The 15,327-nt window shown below is 40.9% G+C and overlaps 1 protein-coding gene across 1 annotated transcript in view; it reads left to right on the forward strand.

Moving 5' to 3' along the window:
- The window catches only part of ME1 (malic enzyme 1), a 335,701-nt gene that overhangs the window by 147,039 nt on the left and 173,335 nt on the right, over nt 1-15,327 (forward strand). The window contains exon 4 of the mRNA XM_054021851.1: nt 5,833-5,908. Within this exon, the coding sequence (XP_053877826.1) occupies nt 5,833-5,908 (76 nt within the window). The remainder of the gene's footprint in view (nt 1-5,832; nt 5,909-15,327) is intronic.

Genomic DNA, 15,327 nt, shown 5'->3' on the forward strand with positions numbered 1-15,327 from the left:
TTAGCTCAAGTGATGGAGGTACGTAGTGGATCTAAAGGTTCCAACCCTGCTGATGAACCTTGTGGGTGTCAGTATGATGCAACATAATGGAATTTGTTTTTTCAGTTTGCATTTTTTTAAAACCTAGGAAATAACATGCAAAAAAAAGTTAAAATAACATTATTGTGGTTAAAAAGTCTATCACTCAAGAGTTAGGAAATACCAAGGTGGCCTGTGCAACTATTTTTCTACTCTGCTCTGGGCATGAATCAGGGTTATGTACTTGAAGGAGGCTGTCTGCTGTAGTACTCCATCTCATTTCTTGCAGACGTTGGAAGGTGTGCAGTGATTGAGGCAGGGGAAGGCAGTGGTCTGATGATTAAGGTATTTGAATGCTGTCTTGGAGAACTGGATCTTTTCCTGTCTTCTGCTATATAGTTCCTATGTCATGCTAGGCAAGTCGTTTAAAATACATTTTTCAGAGGTGATCACTAATTATATGTTCTTCATTTTCTGGGTGCCCAACTTGAGATTTTAGGGCCTGATTTGCAGAAGTACAAATCTTATAACTACAACTGAAGTTAACGGGAGCTGTGCTTGAATATATAAAGTGGTATATAATGCTAAGTACTCTGAAATATCAGCTGCTAGGTCTCTCAAATTGGGCACTCAAAGTTAGCAGTAACTTTTGACCTTAATCCCTCTGTGTATGTTTGCCATCTGTAAAACGGGGATAATAATACCCACTCATCTCATAGGGGTGTTGTGAAAATAAATTCTTTACAGATATTATAGTGATGAGTGCCATAGAAAAGCCTATGAGGAGATTAAATTTTTGTCTTCTGAGCAGGGTTTGAATAGTGTGCATCAGATAAGGCATGGGAGAAAACAATGTGGGGGAAGGGATGGCTCAGTGGTTTGAGCATTGGTCTGCTAGACCCAGGGTTGTGAGCTCAATCCTTGAGGGGGGGGGGGCATTTAGGGGTTTGGGGCAAAATCAGTACTTGGTCCTGCTAGTGAAGGCAGGGGGCTGGACTCAATGACCTTTCAGGGTCCCTTCCAGTTCTATGAGATAGGTATATCTCCATATTTTTATTTATTTATATTTTATATTTAATGAGGAAAAAATAAAATATCAAATAGTTGCTTATTAAATGAGTATTGTCCAATGAGGCAGGGGTCCTGTGGAAAAAAATATTTGATCTTATAATTAAAGATTGTATCATAATCCATAAGAACAAGGGGGATGAATTAAGGTTTCACAGGCAACCTTAATTCTGGTATGGCCTAACTTTTCAGTGCTTGACTTTGAAACCTTAATAATGTTCTTTTAACATATTTTTTGTGTGCACTCACTTACTGAGGGTCAAATCTTGAACCCCTGTTACCTTTTGTTAAGGGGATACAATAGAATAACACATGTGCTGACTCTTCACTATGCTGCTTGATTCTCAAGACAATCATAACCAGTGAGCACAGAGTTGTTATGGAGATTTGCATTTGCTCCACAGGTGAGTAATGCAGAACTAATTAGGAAGAAGAGCTTATTGTACAAATGAGCTTCCAACCCCCAATCAATACTCCATTGATTCTGACCCACTCTACAGGGCTCATTGAGCTCTTGCGGGGAAGGAGAAAGTGGAATGGGAATGTGTGCACTGTTGGCCCACAGGGCAGTAAGGTCAGCAAAGAACTGGCTAACCATATGGTGCTGACCTTCCTCTTTGTTTCTAGCTGTGGCATTTAATTAAGAAGGCTAAAATACATAGTTTCCTAATATTATATTTCCATTTAAACAATTGCTGTAGTAGTCACAGGCAAGTTATGCAGTTGTGAACAGTACAAATCTGAATGGGAGCAAAGCATATATAGAGCTGCCCAAGCACCAACCCTGTGTCTTTCCCAAGTAACTAAAATGACCGAAGCAGCCCTAATGAGGCTGAGGATCTTGCCATGGTATTTTGTTTAAATGTAACTGTTAATGTGGGGATGCAAGTGCTGACTGAATACCTTGTCTGGTGAGTCAACATCTACATTCAAAGGATAGAAAAAAAATGGTTAAATAGCCCAAAGGTGTCCAAGATTTTTTGTTTCTGTTTTTAAACAGTATGGCAGCATATGAAGCGAACTCTCAGACCTTAATGTTGCTAGGTCCCATTTATCTGGTGTTACAGCTACATAGTGGGAAAATTTCTAATATTCCTTTCTCAGATGGTATCAACCGACTTCAGGATTAAAACTTCTCACTTCTCACTTTTTTTCAGACTAGCCCACATTTTTGGGAACTTCGAGCAGGGTTACAATGTATATGTTTTTTCTGACTGAATGTTTCTCATTGAGGATGATAAAGTCTCTTCTGAACTGCATAGTTAAGAGAGACTGTTGTCCCTTAACAGACACAAAGGGAATTTTCAAAACAGTTTCAGCCCTACCAGTATGCTCTGAATATCCCCTATAGCTTACATAGTGTTATAGTTAGGGTGACCAGACAGCAAATGTGAAAAATCGGGACAGGGGGTGGGGGGTAATAGGAACCTATATAAGAAAAAGACCCCAAAATCGGGACTGTCCCTATAAAATTAAAGAGACATCTGGTCACCTTAGGTATAGTTAAATTAATGTAAAACTGGTTTGAGATCAGCATTAGACTTTAAAACTAGCTCCTTGTGGAAGAAGGTGTTAGAAAAGAGTGATTTGGGGAAGAGGATTCTGGAAAGTCAGAGAAAAAAGGGAGATGAGAAAATCACTGACACCAGGAGAAGAAAAGGAGAGAGAAGACTGAATATAGAGCTACAGAGACAAGAAATGAAAAAGACAAAATTGTCTCTCTAATACCATGGGTATCTGGATAGTCAGATAAATGCTATCTTCAGAAACAAGTAGAAAGAAGCAAGAAGGAAAAAAGGGGAGAAAAAAATGTTGGGGCATGACTCTTATGTTTACATTTTGATCTCTATTTGTCATTGTTGTTTGGATGCTGTCCCACTTGAACAGATTTCTAAAATGAACACGGCATACTTCTGCAAAGTTCCTTACAAATGTTTTAACAAAGTCATCTCTTAAGCAGCCATACTGCTTTTATTTCCGCCTGTCAAGGAATCCATTCCAATGAGAGCTTGCTCCACAGATTTAAAAAGGTCACTTCACCACTCTGGGCTGGACTCAAGCTCTTTAGAAAATCCATACAGCTTTTTGCTTCATTTAACACAAACATGTTTGGTCAGTTTAAGTCTAAAAGAAGGATGTCTATACAGCTCTTTTCTTACACTTTCAATTGTTTTCTTTGGTGTGCTTGTACTCAAGAGTAATTTTAAACTCCACGATGCTTATAACACTTAAGCAATACTATTTGGCCTTAGGTGATTTATAGAATGGACACAGTAATTTACAAGTTTTACAAAATAACAATGCCCGTGCTGTGCATCACAAAACAAACAGACAAACAAACCCAAACCTTATGGGTTAACACACTGTAATGCTAACTTACAAGCTGCAGATTTCTTCTCTATTCCATATTTTATTGTCATGTCTTACATTATGTGTCCTTGGTTGATTTTTGTATTTATTTGTTTTTTGTATTTATAAATGCACCCAATTTTGCCTGTTTTTCTTATAATAAGAAAACAGAATGTGTTGTATCTTTCCTTTGGATAGGAATTTTTGGGTGTAAACAGTATTGTTAGGTCAATCGGATATATACAGTATGCTCAACATACTGTGATAATGTGTGATATAAAAATATGTAAACTTCTGTTAATAGATGCTTTTAGCTAACGGTGGAGATCTGTGGTAGAAGTAGTGTTTGCAGAAATTTTGAAGAAAAAGATAAATTATTTGTAACTAGAGTAGCATGTATTGTGTATGTCATATATTGACAGATCTTCTAAAACTCTGTAAAAATTAAAGTAAAGCAGGAATATGAGACACCTATATTTTGTATTTTTACTGGCGTGGCCGGATTTTCTGTTGACTCATCAAGTATTAAGTTGCATGGAACCATTGATAGATATCACTGAGGCAGCGGGGCTTGTTAACTTGACCCTGGATAAGGGATTGTCTCTTAGAGTAGAGAAGGTCTAAGCTGGACAGTCATCTAGGAGGAACTCTATGAGCAGCAAAGGCAGGGGATGGAATTCATTATATTGTTATGAGTTTCTCTGTAAACCAATCCAGACACCTAGAAAGGACTGAGTTTTGATCTTATAATGTGTTGACTATATTTTTCAACAGAGTGGAAAAGTCACTTATTAGTCACCCAAAGCACAGTGAAACATATTGACCATCTGAAATACTTATTCCCCATTTCTTAGTCAATATAATGCATCCTAGGTGCTTATCATATGGGTGGATCAATGGAACAAGTTTCATAATATATTTTGGACTATTATTGTGTGGGAGGAACTTGATCTAAAAGGTTTAAATGTTTACCTGATAGTATTTAATAGGTAATTGTCCCAAATATCTTAAAGGGACAAGGTGGGTAATATCTTTTATTGGATCAATTTCTGTTGGTGAGCGAGACAAGCTTTTGAGCTTATACAGAACTCTTCCTCAGACCACATCCATGAAGGTGGATCCCTTTGCACCCATGAGAACTCCAATGAAATCTGTGAGGCTCCATTGATTCCTTATGGCCATGGGTCCATTTGCCTGGAGGTGGCAGTGGGACTGAGAGACCACGTGCAGTAAATGTTTATATAGTTTTTCTTGTCTCTGTAATAAAGACAAATTTTATAATAAGATTCATAATCTTACCTTACTCCTGGGTAACTTGTACTGAAATCTTCATTTTTGTCATTTTCTCCATGGTTTTTAAAAGTGAAGTCAATGAGACTTCTGTGGTTTTCTTCATTAAAGCTAGTATTTCACCCACTGTCTCACATGGTGTATGAGATAATACTGCATTTCTTATGTGCATATAACTCCCATTGCAGCTGAGGTAATTTTGCAAAAGGACTGTAGGATGATTTTTAAAAAAATCAGTGAATAGGAGAATTAAAATAACACTTGTAGCTCATTGGTATAAATTCCACTCTATTTGCAGTGCTAAATAACAATTTCCAAGCATTCTGCTAAAGTAAAATTATGAGTACATTCAAAACTACAGGATATTTACTCTTTTGGGGGGCCCAAGGCAAGTGCTGTATATGCAAATCTTGTAGTATCAGGCCCTTGTTGCACACAAGTTAAAGGGGATGTCTAACCGTACAGGCTGGTGGACTATATTCTTAAATAATGTATGCAATTGCTCCTGTATTCTTATAATTTGTATTTAACCTACAGCATTTCATGGACACTTTATACTTTAGTTCATAAGAATTGGCCTATTCTTTTTCAGCCTGCCAAATATATTTTTTAGATCTGCATGAAAAGCGTCTATATCATATGCTACATGAATTAATCTTATTTTGTAGTTTGAGACAAATATCCTATGAAATTCATAAACAATTTAAAATATGTTTTTAAATTTAGTTTTATCTTAATATTGGTTTATCTGTTTTAACCATGTAGCCAAATCCTGTATTTTAAATTAAATCAATCAGAGTTTACACTTGAATGGCCAAATCTGGCAATCCCTTACCTTTTTGAGTGCTGAATCAGTTTTAAAAGTAATACTGTATTTCACAATAAATTAAACACTTTTTTTTATTTAGCTCATAGAAGTGTTTCTCACAGACTGAACAGATGATTGAGAGTTCCATTTTGTCCTGTGATAGTTTTTACGATTTACAGATATTTTAACACATATCTTGATACAGAGTAAATTAAAGAGACATTTAAATAAATATTAAAATTTTTAAATAAATGTTCATATAATGTAGAAATGCAAAGTATTTATTTATTTGGTTGCAGAGGTCTTTTTATCACCATCCATGACCGGGGGCACATTGCTACAATGCTTAAATCATGGCCTGAAGATGCCATCAGGGTAAGTTCAATTTTATTTGCATGGCAGAGTTGCTTTTGATCTGTATCTGTGTAACTGTGGCTAAAATGTTTTGATTAGCTACTGCTTTTAATTCAAAATAAATTAGGTCGTATGGTGGATATTAATTAGTTGCTAGTGATTGTAACAATGCTGTTCTGGCGGGACCCAACTGAGAGTGCCAATTCAGGACCAATTGCTTAAAACGGGGCAGTTACATCCCAAGGCTGGGGTTTTTCCACCTCTAAGGCAAACCAAACCAGCCAGACAAAGAGGACTTTGGTCTCATCCCACTGGCTAACCACAAGTCACACAAGCAATTCCCTTAGACACTCCAGTTTCCCAGTATCACCACCAGTGCCACTCAATATGGGGACAAATGGTTATGAAAACCAGTACCCCAGTAAAAGAAAAAAGGTTCTCCCGATCCCAAAGAACCAAGCCCCAAACCACAGGTCAATATACAAATCAGATCTTACCCACAAATCATGCTGTTGCCAATCCTTTAGAATCTGAAATTTAAAGGTTTATTCATAAAAGGAAAAAGATATAGATGAGAACTAGAATTGGTTAAATGGAATCAATTACATACAGTAATGGCAAAGTTCTTGGTTTAGGCTTGTAGCAGTGATGAAATAAACTGCAGATTCAAAATCAAGTCTCTGGAGTACATCCCCAGGTGGGATGGGTCCTCAGTCCTTTGATCAGAGCTTCAGTTTGTAGCAAAGTCCCTCCAGAGGTAAGAAGCAGGATTGAAGACAAGATGGAGACGAGGCATCAGCTTTTTATAGTCTTTTCCAGGTGTAAGAACACCTCTTTGTTCTTACTGTGGAAAATTACAGCAAAATGGAGTCTGGAGTCACATGGGCAAGTTCCTGCATACTTTGCTGAGTTACAAGGCGTATCTGCCTTCTCTCAATGGGTCAATTGTATAGCTGATGGTCCTTAATGGGCCATCAAGCAGGTTAGGCAGAGCTAACACCAGCTTGTCTGGGATGTTTCCCAGAAGCATAGCATATGAAATACAGACAGTATAGAGCCAATATTCATAACTTCAACTACAAAATTGACACATTCATATAGAAAGAATAATCATAACCAGCAAACCATAACCTTGTCTTAGACACCTCATTTGACCCCCTTTATACAAGATTTGGTGCCACTACAGGACTTTGGTTGCAACCATGTTCTATATGGTCCCAGATTATATCAGTAACGTCACAGTGGTTTCTTAAATCATTGTTGTATCAAAGGCACTTTCCAGTTGCAGATTCAGAATCTTGAGGCTTTTAAACTGTGTTATGTGTTAGGGCTTCATTTGCTGTTTAGAATTTGAACTTCTTGATAACTTGCCAATTATATTCAGTCTCGTGATTTAAAGTTTTTGAATATAAGGATTGGTTTAATTATTTGCATCTGAATGATCTCTACATGTGGATCAGTTAACTCCCAAATATGACATCTTAAGTACTGAAATCTCTATATTTCAGCATAAAGAAAGTTCTGCTAAGCATTTTACAGTCAAAGCAATTTCAGTTATAATTGATTCTAAGGAGTTCTCCCACAAGCTGTTTCTGTTCTCCACCTACAGCTGCTTGTCATAGAATAAGCTGTGAAAATTATTCATTCCTTTAAAAAAATCAAAGAAATCATTATTTATTCTGATCCTAAAAGCTGAATGTACTTTAGTATAAGTGAGTGACTAATGCATCAGTAGCAATGGTAGATGACTTTTGGAAAATACAATTTGATCCAAATTGTCATTATAAACTGGGATTCTCTCCTTTTCTATTGTGCTTTCTCTCTCCCTCTTTTCCCTCTTATCCCATCTGTGAATTAGGGATAATGGTGCTTGCCCATCTTTGTGAAGCACGTTGAGATCTGCAGATCAAAGGACCTCTGTAAGCAATAGATGGAGATGATCGTATTTATTTTATTATATTGTTTTGTATCCTGAGGTTGTTTTCAGACTTAATCTCATTTTTAAAATAATAATTATTGTTGGTTAAACAGGAATACCCAGGTTTTTGTGCAGAGAATTTCTTTTTTATTCAGTATTTTATTTTGGAGTGTATTTCCTTTTTTCCCATTGTTTTTTGTGTGTGTGAGTCCTTAAAAATGTGCAGCTGAGGTCAATGAGTGTTCATATCCTGTGAACGAATACTTATAGGTGCTTTTATACCATTTAAAGCCTCCTAGAACAACTTTAACAGCTGTTTTTTCAAAAACACACACTGAAATAGCTTAATGAGGAAACATTTGAGTGGTCCAAATATCCATGTAAACAGTGTGTTTGTGCGATACACAGTGATCATTAATCTATGTCCTTTATTTAAATTTACAAGATCAGATTTGGTTACAGTGTAATAAACAAAAACTGAGATTCACAGATGTTCAAGTTATCCTTTTGAGGTTAATACATTCATTTCTACTGGTTTAGTCTACCTTTCCTTGTGAATGAGAGTTTTACACCCACGAACATGGTACAGTTCTGTGGTGACCTAGAATCCTACTTTCGACGTCTCCGACTCAAAGAATATTTCCAACATACCTCTGAACAGCATACTAACCCACAGAATCCCCCCTACCAGCACTACAAAAAAAAAAGGAATCTGCGTGGGCTCCTCCGGATGGTCGAAACAACAGACAGGACTTCTACATAGATTGCTTCCGTCAACGTGCAAAGGCTGAAATTGTGGAAAAGAATGTCACTTGCCCCATAACCTCAGCCATGCTGAACACAACGCCATCTACAGCCTCAGAAACAACTCTGTCAGCCTTTTTGATTATGGTGTCAAAGGAGGTGCTGTCGTCATCATGAATAAATTGGAATATGACCAAGAGGCTGCTAGACAGCTCTCTAACACCACATTCTACAGGCCATTATCCTCTGATCCCACTGAGGATTACCTAAAGAAACTTCACCATCTGCTAAAAAAAAATTCCTGACAAAGCACAGGAACAAATCTGTACAGGCACATGTATTTTTGCTACCTAAGATCCATAAACCTGGAAATCCTGGATGCCCCATCATCTCAGGCATTGGCACCCTAACATCAGGCTTGTCTGGTTATGTGGACTCTCTCCTCAGGCCCTACGCTACCAGCACTCCCAGCTATCTTCGAGACACCACTGACTTCCTGAGGAAACTACAATCCATCGGTGATCTTCCAGAAAACACCATCTTAGCCACTATGGACAACACCAATATTCCACACAAAGATGGACTACAAGCTATCAGGAACAGTATCCCCGATAATGTCACAGCTAACCTGGTGGCTGAACTTTGTGACTTTGTCCTCACCCACAACTATTTCACATTTGGGGACAATATATACCTTCAAATCAGCGGCACTGCTACCCGCATGGCCTTACAGAATGCTAACATTTTTATGGCTGACTTAGAACAACCCTTCCTTAGCTCTCGTCCCCTAACACCCCTACTCTACTTGCGCTACATTGATGACATCTTCATCATCTGGACCCATGGAAAAGAAGCCCTTGAGGAATTCCACCATGATTTCAATAATTTCCATCCCACCATCAACCTCAGCCTAGATCAATCCACACAAGCGGTCCATTTCCTGGACACTACTGTGCTAATAAGCGATGGTCACATAAATACCACCCTATATCGGAAACCTACTGACCGCTACACTTACCTACATGCCTCCAGCTTCCATCCAGGACACACCACACGTTCCATTGTCTACAGCCAAGCTCTAAGATATAACCGCATTTGCTCCAATCCCTCAGACAGAGACAAGCACCTATAAGATCTTTATCAAGCGTTCTTAAAACTACAGTACCTGCCTGCTGAAGTGAAAAAACAGATTGACAGAGCCAGATGAGTACCCAGAAGTCACCTCCTACCAGACAGGCCCAACAAAGAAAATAACAGAACAGCACTAGCTGTCACCTTCAGCCCCCAACTAAAACCTCTCCAGCGCATCATCAAAGATCTACAACTGATCCTGAAAGATGATCCCTCACTCTCACAGATCTTGGGAGACAGACCTGTCCTCGCTTACAGACAATCCCCCAACCTAAAGCAAATACTCACCAGCAACCACACATCACTGAACAAAACCACTGACCCAGGAACCTATCCTTGTAACAAACCCCGATGCCAACTCTGTCCACATATCTATTCAAGTGACATCATCATAGGACCTAATCACATCAGCCATACCATCAGGGGCTCGTTCACCTGCACATCTACCAATGTGATATATGCCATCATGTGCCAGCAATGCCCCTCTGCCATGTACATTGGCCAAACCGGACAGTTTCTACGCAAAAGAATTAATGGATACAAATCTGACATCAGGAATCATAATACTCAAAAACCAGTGGGAGAACACTTTAACCTGTCTGGTCATTCAATGACAGACCTGCGGGTGGCTGTTTTACAATAGAAAAACTGTGTCATCTCCTATTTCTGTATGCCTGCAGTCGTACTCCTCCAACCATGTGTGAGTAGGAATGGTTATCAGCCTGCTTACTGGGGAGGCTGTGGTTTGGGCGTCTCCTGTCCTGGAGAAATCAAGCCCACTTCTGGGACTAGTTGAGGACTTAGTTTAGGCAATGGCAGTAAACTTCAATGACTCAAGTCATAAGCATATGGCTGAAGCCATGCTTTAGGTGTTGTGGCGGGACGCTGTCCGGTTGCTAAATATGCAGCAGAGTTCTGATGTTTGATAGTAGATATCAAGTGGAACAAGGCTGCCCAGCTTTATAATTTCTGACTTGGGTTAAACAATGATATTAAAGATGAACTGGCCTGGGTGGGATCCTTCTCTGGCCTGGATGCCTTAGTCAATCTATGCATCAAAATCGACCACCTCCTGGCTGAATGATGTGATGTAAAAAGAGCTTCCTACTGGAAGCTCTGCTGACTCTGGCCCCTGCATCACCAGTCCCTTCTCCATCATCTGAACCTATTCAAGTTGACCAGGTTCAGCCCCACCTTTCTGACGTGGAGAAGAATCGATGCTGGGCATTGGAACTATGCCTATATTGAGGGGAACCAGAGCACATTGTATCAAGCTGCCCTGCCAAGGTTTGATCTGTATGCCATGCCTCAGCCCTGATAAGGGAATCTGGGCTGGGTTTGTGCCCTTCCCCTTTCCCCAGCAGTCCATACCAACAATTGTCCATCAGTACCTTGGTGATGGCCAATCAGAATCCAATGTATCCCTCCCTCTCCGGCTCCAGCTCCGGCACCCTGCTATGCCTGACACCAACCTAGAAGTGCTTGTGGACTCAGGTGCCTCAGATAGTTTCATGGATCTGGAGTTTTTCCGATCACACACTACCTCTCCCAGTCCTAGGAGTACCCTGAGCTAGTGGAGTTCATAGCTGGATCACTCTTTTCACTGGGACCGGTCACCCCCCCAGACAGCCCCCTTAGAGGTAACTACACTTCGAGGTCACTGAGAAATCCTTCAGTTGGGGCTACTTCATGCACTTTATTCACCATTTGTCCTTGGCATCCCCTGACTTGTCGCTATGACCATGAATCTGCTAGTAGTCGGGCATAGTACATTTTGACTCCCTGTGTTGCCAACAGTCTTGTTTCTCAACAGCCCACCCAGTGCCAGCAACCCTTTGTGGCTTACTTGGTTCCCCAAAGATCCAGAGTCATGAAGGTCCAAAGGTGTCCCTAGCAACCCCCACAACTTCCCTAATAGCCCCACGGATTCCTATTAAATATCAACATTATGCCAATGTGTTTGACAAAAAGAAAGCCAATACTCTACTGCCCCATTACAGCAACAACTGCTCCATCAACTAGGGGCAAAGGTTCCCTTCAGGTGCCTTTACTACTTCTCTGAATCTGAACTACAGGCACTCTGGAGCTATCTCAAGAAATACCTGCAGAACGGGTCCATTCACCCCTCCATGTCCACAGCGGCGCCCCCGATCTCCTTCATGGCTAAGAAAGATAGCTCCCTCTGGCCTTGTGTGGACTACTGAGTGCTGAACAAGATTACACTCCAAAACTGGTACTCCTTACCACTCAATAATAAAGATTCCCCTCTGTTAAGGTCTTCACAAAGTTGGACCTCTGCGGAGCATCTAACCTGGTGTGAGAATCCAGGAAGAAGACAAATGGAAGACTGCCTTCAATACCAGGTATTGTCACTTCGAGTATTTAGTTATGCCATTTGGGTTATGCAGTGGTCCAGCAACCTTCCCGCATTTCATAAATGAAATATTTAGGGACATACTGGACCAATTTGTTGTAATTTATCTGGATGACATCCTCATTTTCTCTGAAAGTCAGGACCTCCACAATCATCACATACATTGTCTTGGAGAGCCTCCACCACAACCAGCTCTATGTGAAACTCGAGAAATGCAAGTTTGAAAAAGACACAGTGGAATTCTTGGGATATATCATTTTGCCCCAGGGACTTGCTATATATATGCATAAGATGGTGGCAATATCTGACTGGGCCACACCTAAGGATGTACATGAGGTGCAGCAATTCCTGGTGTTCGACAGTTTCTACAGGCAATTATTAAAAAATTCTCTAGCCTGGTTGCACCCATAATGGCACTTCTGCAAAAAGAAGTGTGTTTGGTCCATAGAGGCTCTGTAGACCTTGGATCAATTGAAGAGGGCAGTATCCATCCTGATTCACCCAGATCCCACTAAATCATATATAATCGAGGCCGATACCTTGAATTTTGCCATAGATGCAGTATTATCTCAAAATGTCGGCCCCCACAACCAACTCCTTTTATTCTCCGAAGCTAATCCTGGCAGAAGAATATTATCTGGGGCAAGTAACTGCTGGCTGTCAAGGTGGCTATCAAGGAGTGAGTCCACCATCTAGGAGGATTCTGGTTCCTGTTCAAGTCCTAACAGATCATGAGAACCTGTAGTATGTATGGTCTGCTAGATGCCATAACTAATGCCAGATTCACTGGTCCCTCCTTTTCACTCACTTTGAGTTTGTGGTAATCTATCACCTAGGGACAAGAAATGTAAAGGCAAATGCCCTGTCCTGCAAAGATGAATATCTCAAGCCTGGTGAAGAGCCCTCTGCCGCTGTGCTTAAACTGTCCAACCTTGTCAACAGGAAGATCAACAGCAGTCTGTCATTCTCTATCTGCTCTTTGCTCCCCAATGACCCATTCACAACTCAGATCCACCAGACTCTGAATGATGCGGGTACCTGACCCAACTTTGAGTTTTAACTATAATACTGTATGTCGTCCTCTATTAAAATAGTTGTATTTATGTTATGGAGGGACAATCTAGGCTTCAGGTATTCAAACAATGCCACAATTTGCTACTTGCAAGCCATTTTGGCCAATTCAAGACCTGGTACCTGCTGTCGAGGAGATTCTGGTAGCCAGGCCTACAGGCTTCCATCAAGAATTATATAAGATTCTGCAACCTAAGCATCTGTACCAATGACCTCAGCACCTGTACCCATGTACCTGCAACCTCAGCACCTGTACCCATGATCAAAACCACTACATTTCCTCCAGCATTTGCCAATGCCTTCACATCCTTAGTCTACTATATCAGTGGACTTTGTTGTAGAACTGCCACGTTTCCAGGGACACTCAGTAATCTTGATGACCTAGCAAAAATGGCACACTTCATCCCATGCCATACTGTTCCTAGCACACAGGAGACAGCTTGGCTCTTCCTGGAAAATATCTTCCATTACCATGGATTACCAATGGACATTGTCTTGGACGGGGGCTCCAGTTCATCTCCCAATTCTGGTGGGAATCCTCAGACTCCTTGGCATCAAGTCCCTCACCTTGTCCGCCTGTAATCTGCGGACTAAACAGAAAGAGTCAGTCAAATTTTGGAGCAGTATCTTTGCTGTAAGCAGTGTCTTTTGAGTAAGCACCAGGATAGTGGATTTCCTCTGCTGTGCTATGCAAATTTGCAAATAACAATGCAATCCACACCTGGACCTACCATAGTCCTTTCTTCACAAACTATGGCTTTCACTCACGCTTGCACCCAGGCTTGCCCATGAGTTCTCTAGTACTGGCTGCCGTGGATTTAGCCTCCAACCTGCACTGGATTATAGAACGAGTAAGCCAAGTGGCCTTCAGGTTATAGCTGCCTGAGTCCTTGAAGATCCACCCCATCTTTCATATTTCACTTTTAAAGCCCTACACCGAGAACCCATACACAAATCGCTCCAATCTGCCTCCACTACCCATAACATTCCGCTGACAGAAGGAGTACTTGGTCCATGAAATCCTTGACTCTCAGCAAATTTGGGAAGGCTACAATACCTGGTGGACTGGAAATGCTATGGCCTGGATGAGCAGTCTTGGGCACTGGTAGAGAACATTCACATCCTTGACCTATCGTGAGAATTCCATTGGAAGAATCCTGAGAAACCAGGTCCTGAGAGGCTTTCAAGGGGGGGCAACTGTCAGGAATCAGAGTCTGAAAAGCCGGTTTCTGGGCAACCTAATGAATAGTAGGCCTTAATAGGCTGCCTGATTGGCTACACATCCTGTTTGGTTGGAAGAATCATCAGATTTGTTCCTAAGCCCAGCAGCAGCAGTTCAGCAGCTGCTCAAAACAGTTGATCACCGCTTTGATGGCTTCTGTGTCTGCTTGTTTCCAGCCTTACTCCTGCCTTATTCTAGTCCTGCTCCTGCCTTGGACCCAGCCTTGCCTCTGCCGTACCCCCCTCCAGGTAACGCAGGCCTGACCCTTGGCTCTGATTTCTGGCTCTCAACTATTGCTTTAATCATGGTCCTGACTCTTGCTCCAGGTGCAAGGCATGACTGCTTATGTCCTGGTCACTGACACCAAGGACCAGAAAGCTACCAACATTACAAAGGTATTGTGGGAGAAGATCTTTGTGTGCTATGGATTGCTGTGTAGAATCCACTCTGATCCAAGGCGACTGTTGGAAGGCTGAACCCTGTATTATAGAAGACATGTTGCTAGGCCTTCCTGTCTACCAAGTTCGGCCTGAGGAGGGAAGAAGACACAGGAAGACCCTCCAAAGAAACTATCTTCTGCCCATTAAATAGCTAATTCCCAGTACTGTATTAACACTGCACTACCGACACCTGTCCAAAAACCTCCTCTTACTCTGAGCAGGAAGATGGGCAAGAGAACTTCACAGTCTCCATTGCCATCTCCCAATATAACTCATTTAGCTGTTGCTATTTTATTGTTCTAGTTACTCCTATTCTTTCCTTATTCCCTTATCCTTTGTTTCCTATACCTAGTAAAGTTCACCCTGTTGTTGTATTGTTACTTTAGGGATTGTGATAATTTTATTCCTCGTATATTGGACTGTACTCCTAATGTATTATTTGATAGTCAGTAATAGTCAGATAATCAGTTTTCCAAAGGACTGTACCTCTTATGTTCAGAGGCAGTAGGAGGGGAAGTACTACTGAGTCGTTAGCCAGGA

This window comes from Malaclemys terrapin, chromosome 3, assembly GCF_027887155.1.
Source record: "Malaclemys terrapin pileata isolate rMalTer1 chromosome 3, rMalTer1.hap1, whole genome shotgun sequence".
NCBI lineage: Eukaryota > Metazoa > Chordata > Testudines > Emydidae > Malaclemys > Malaclemys terrapin.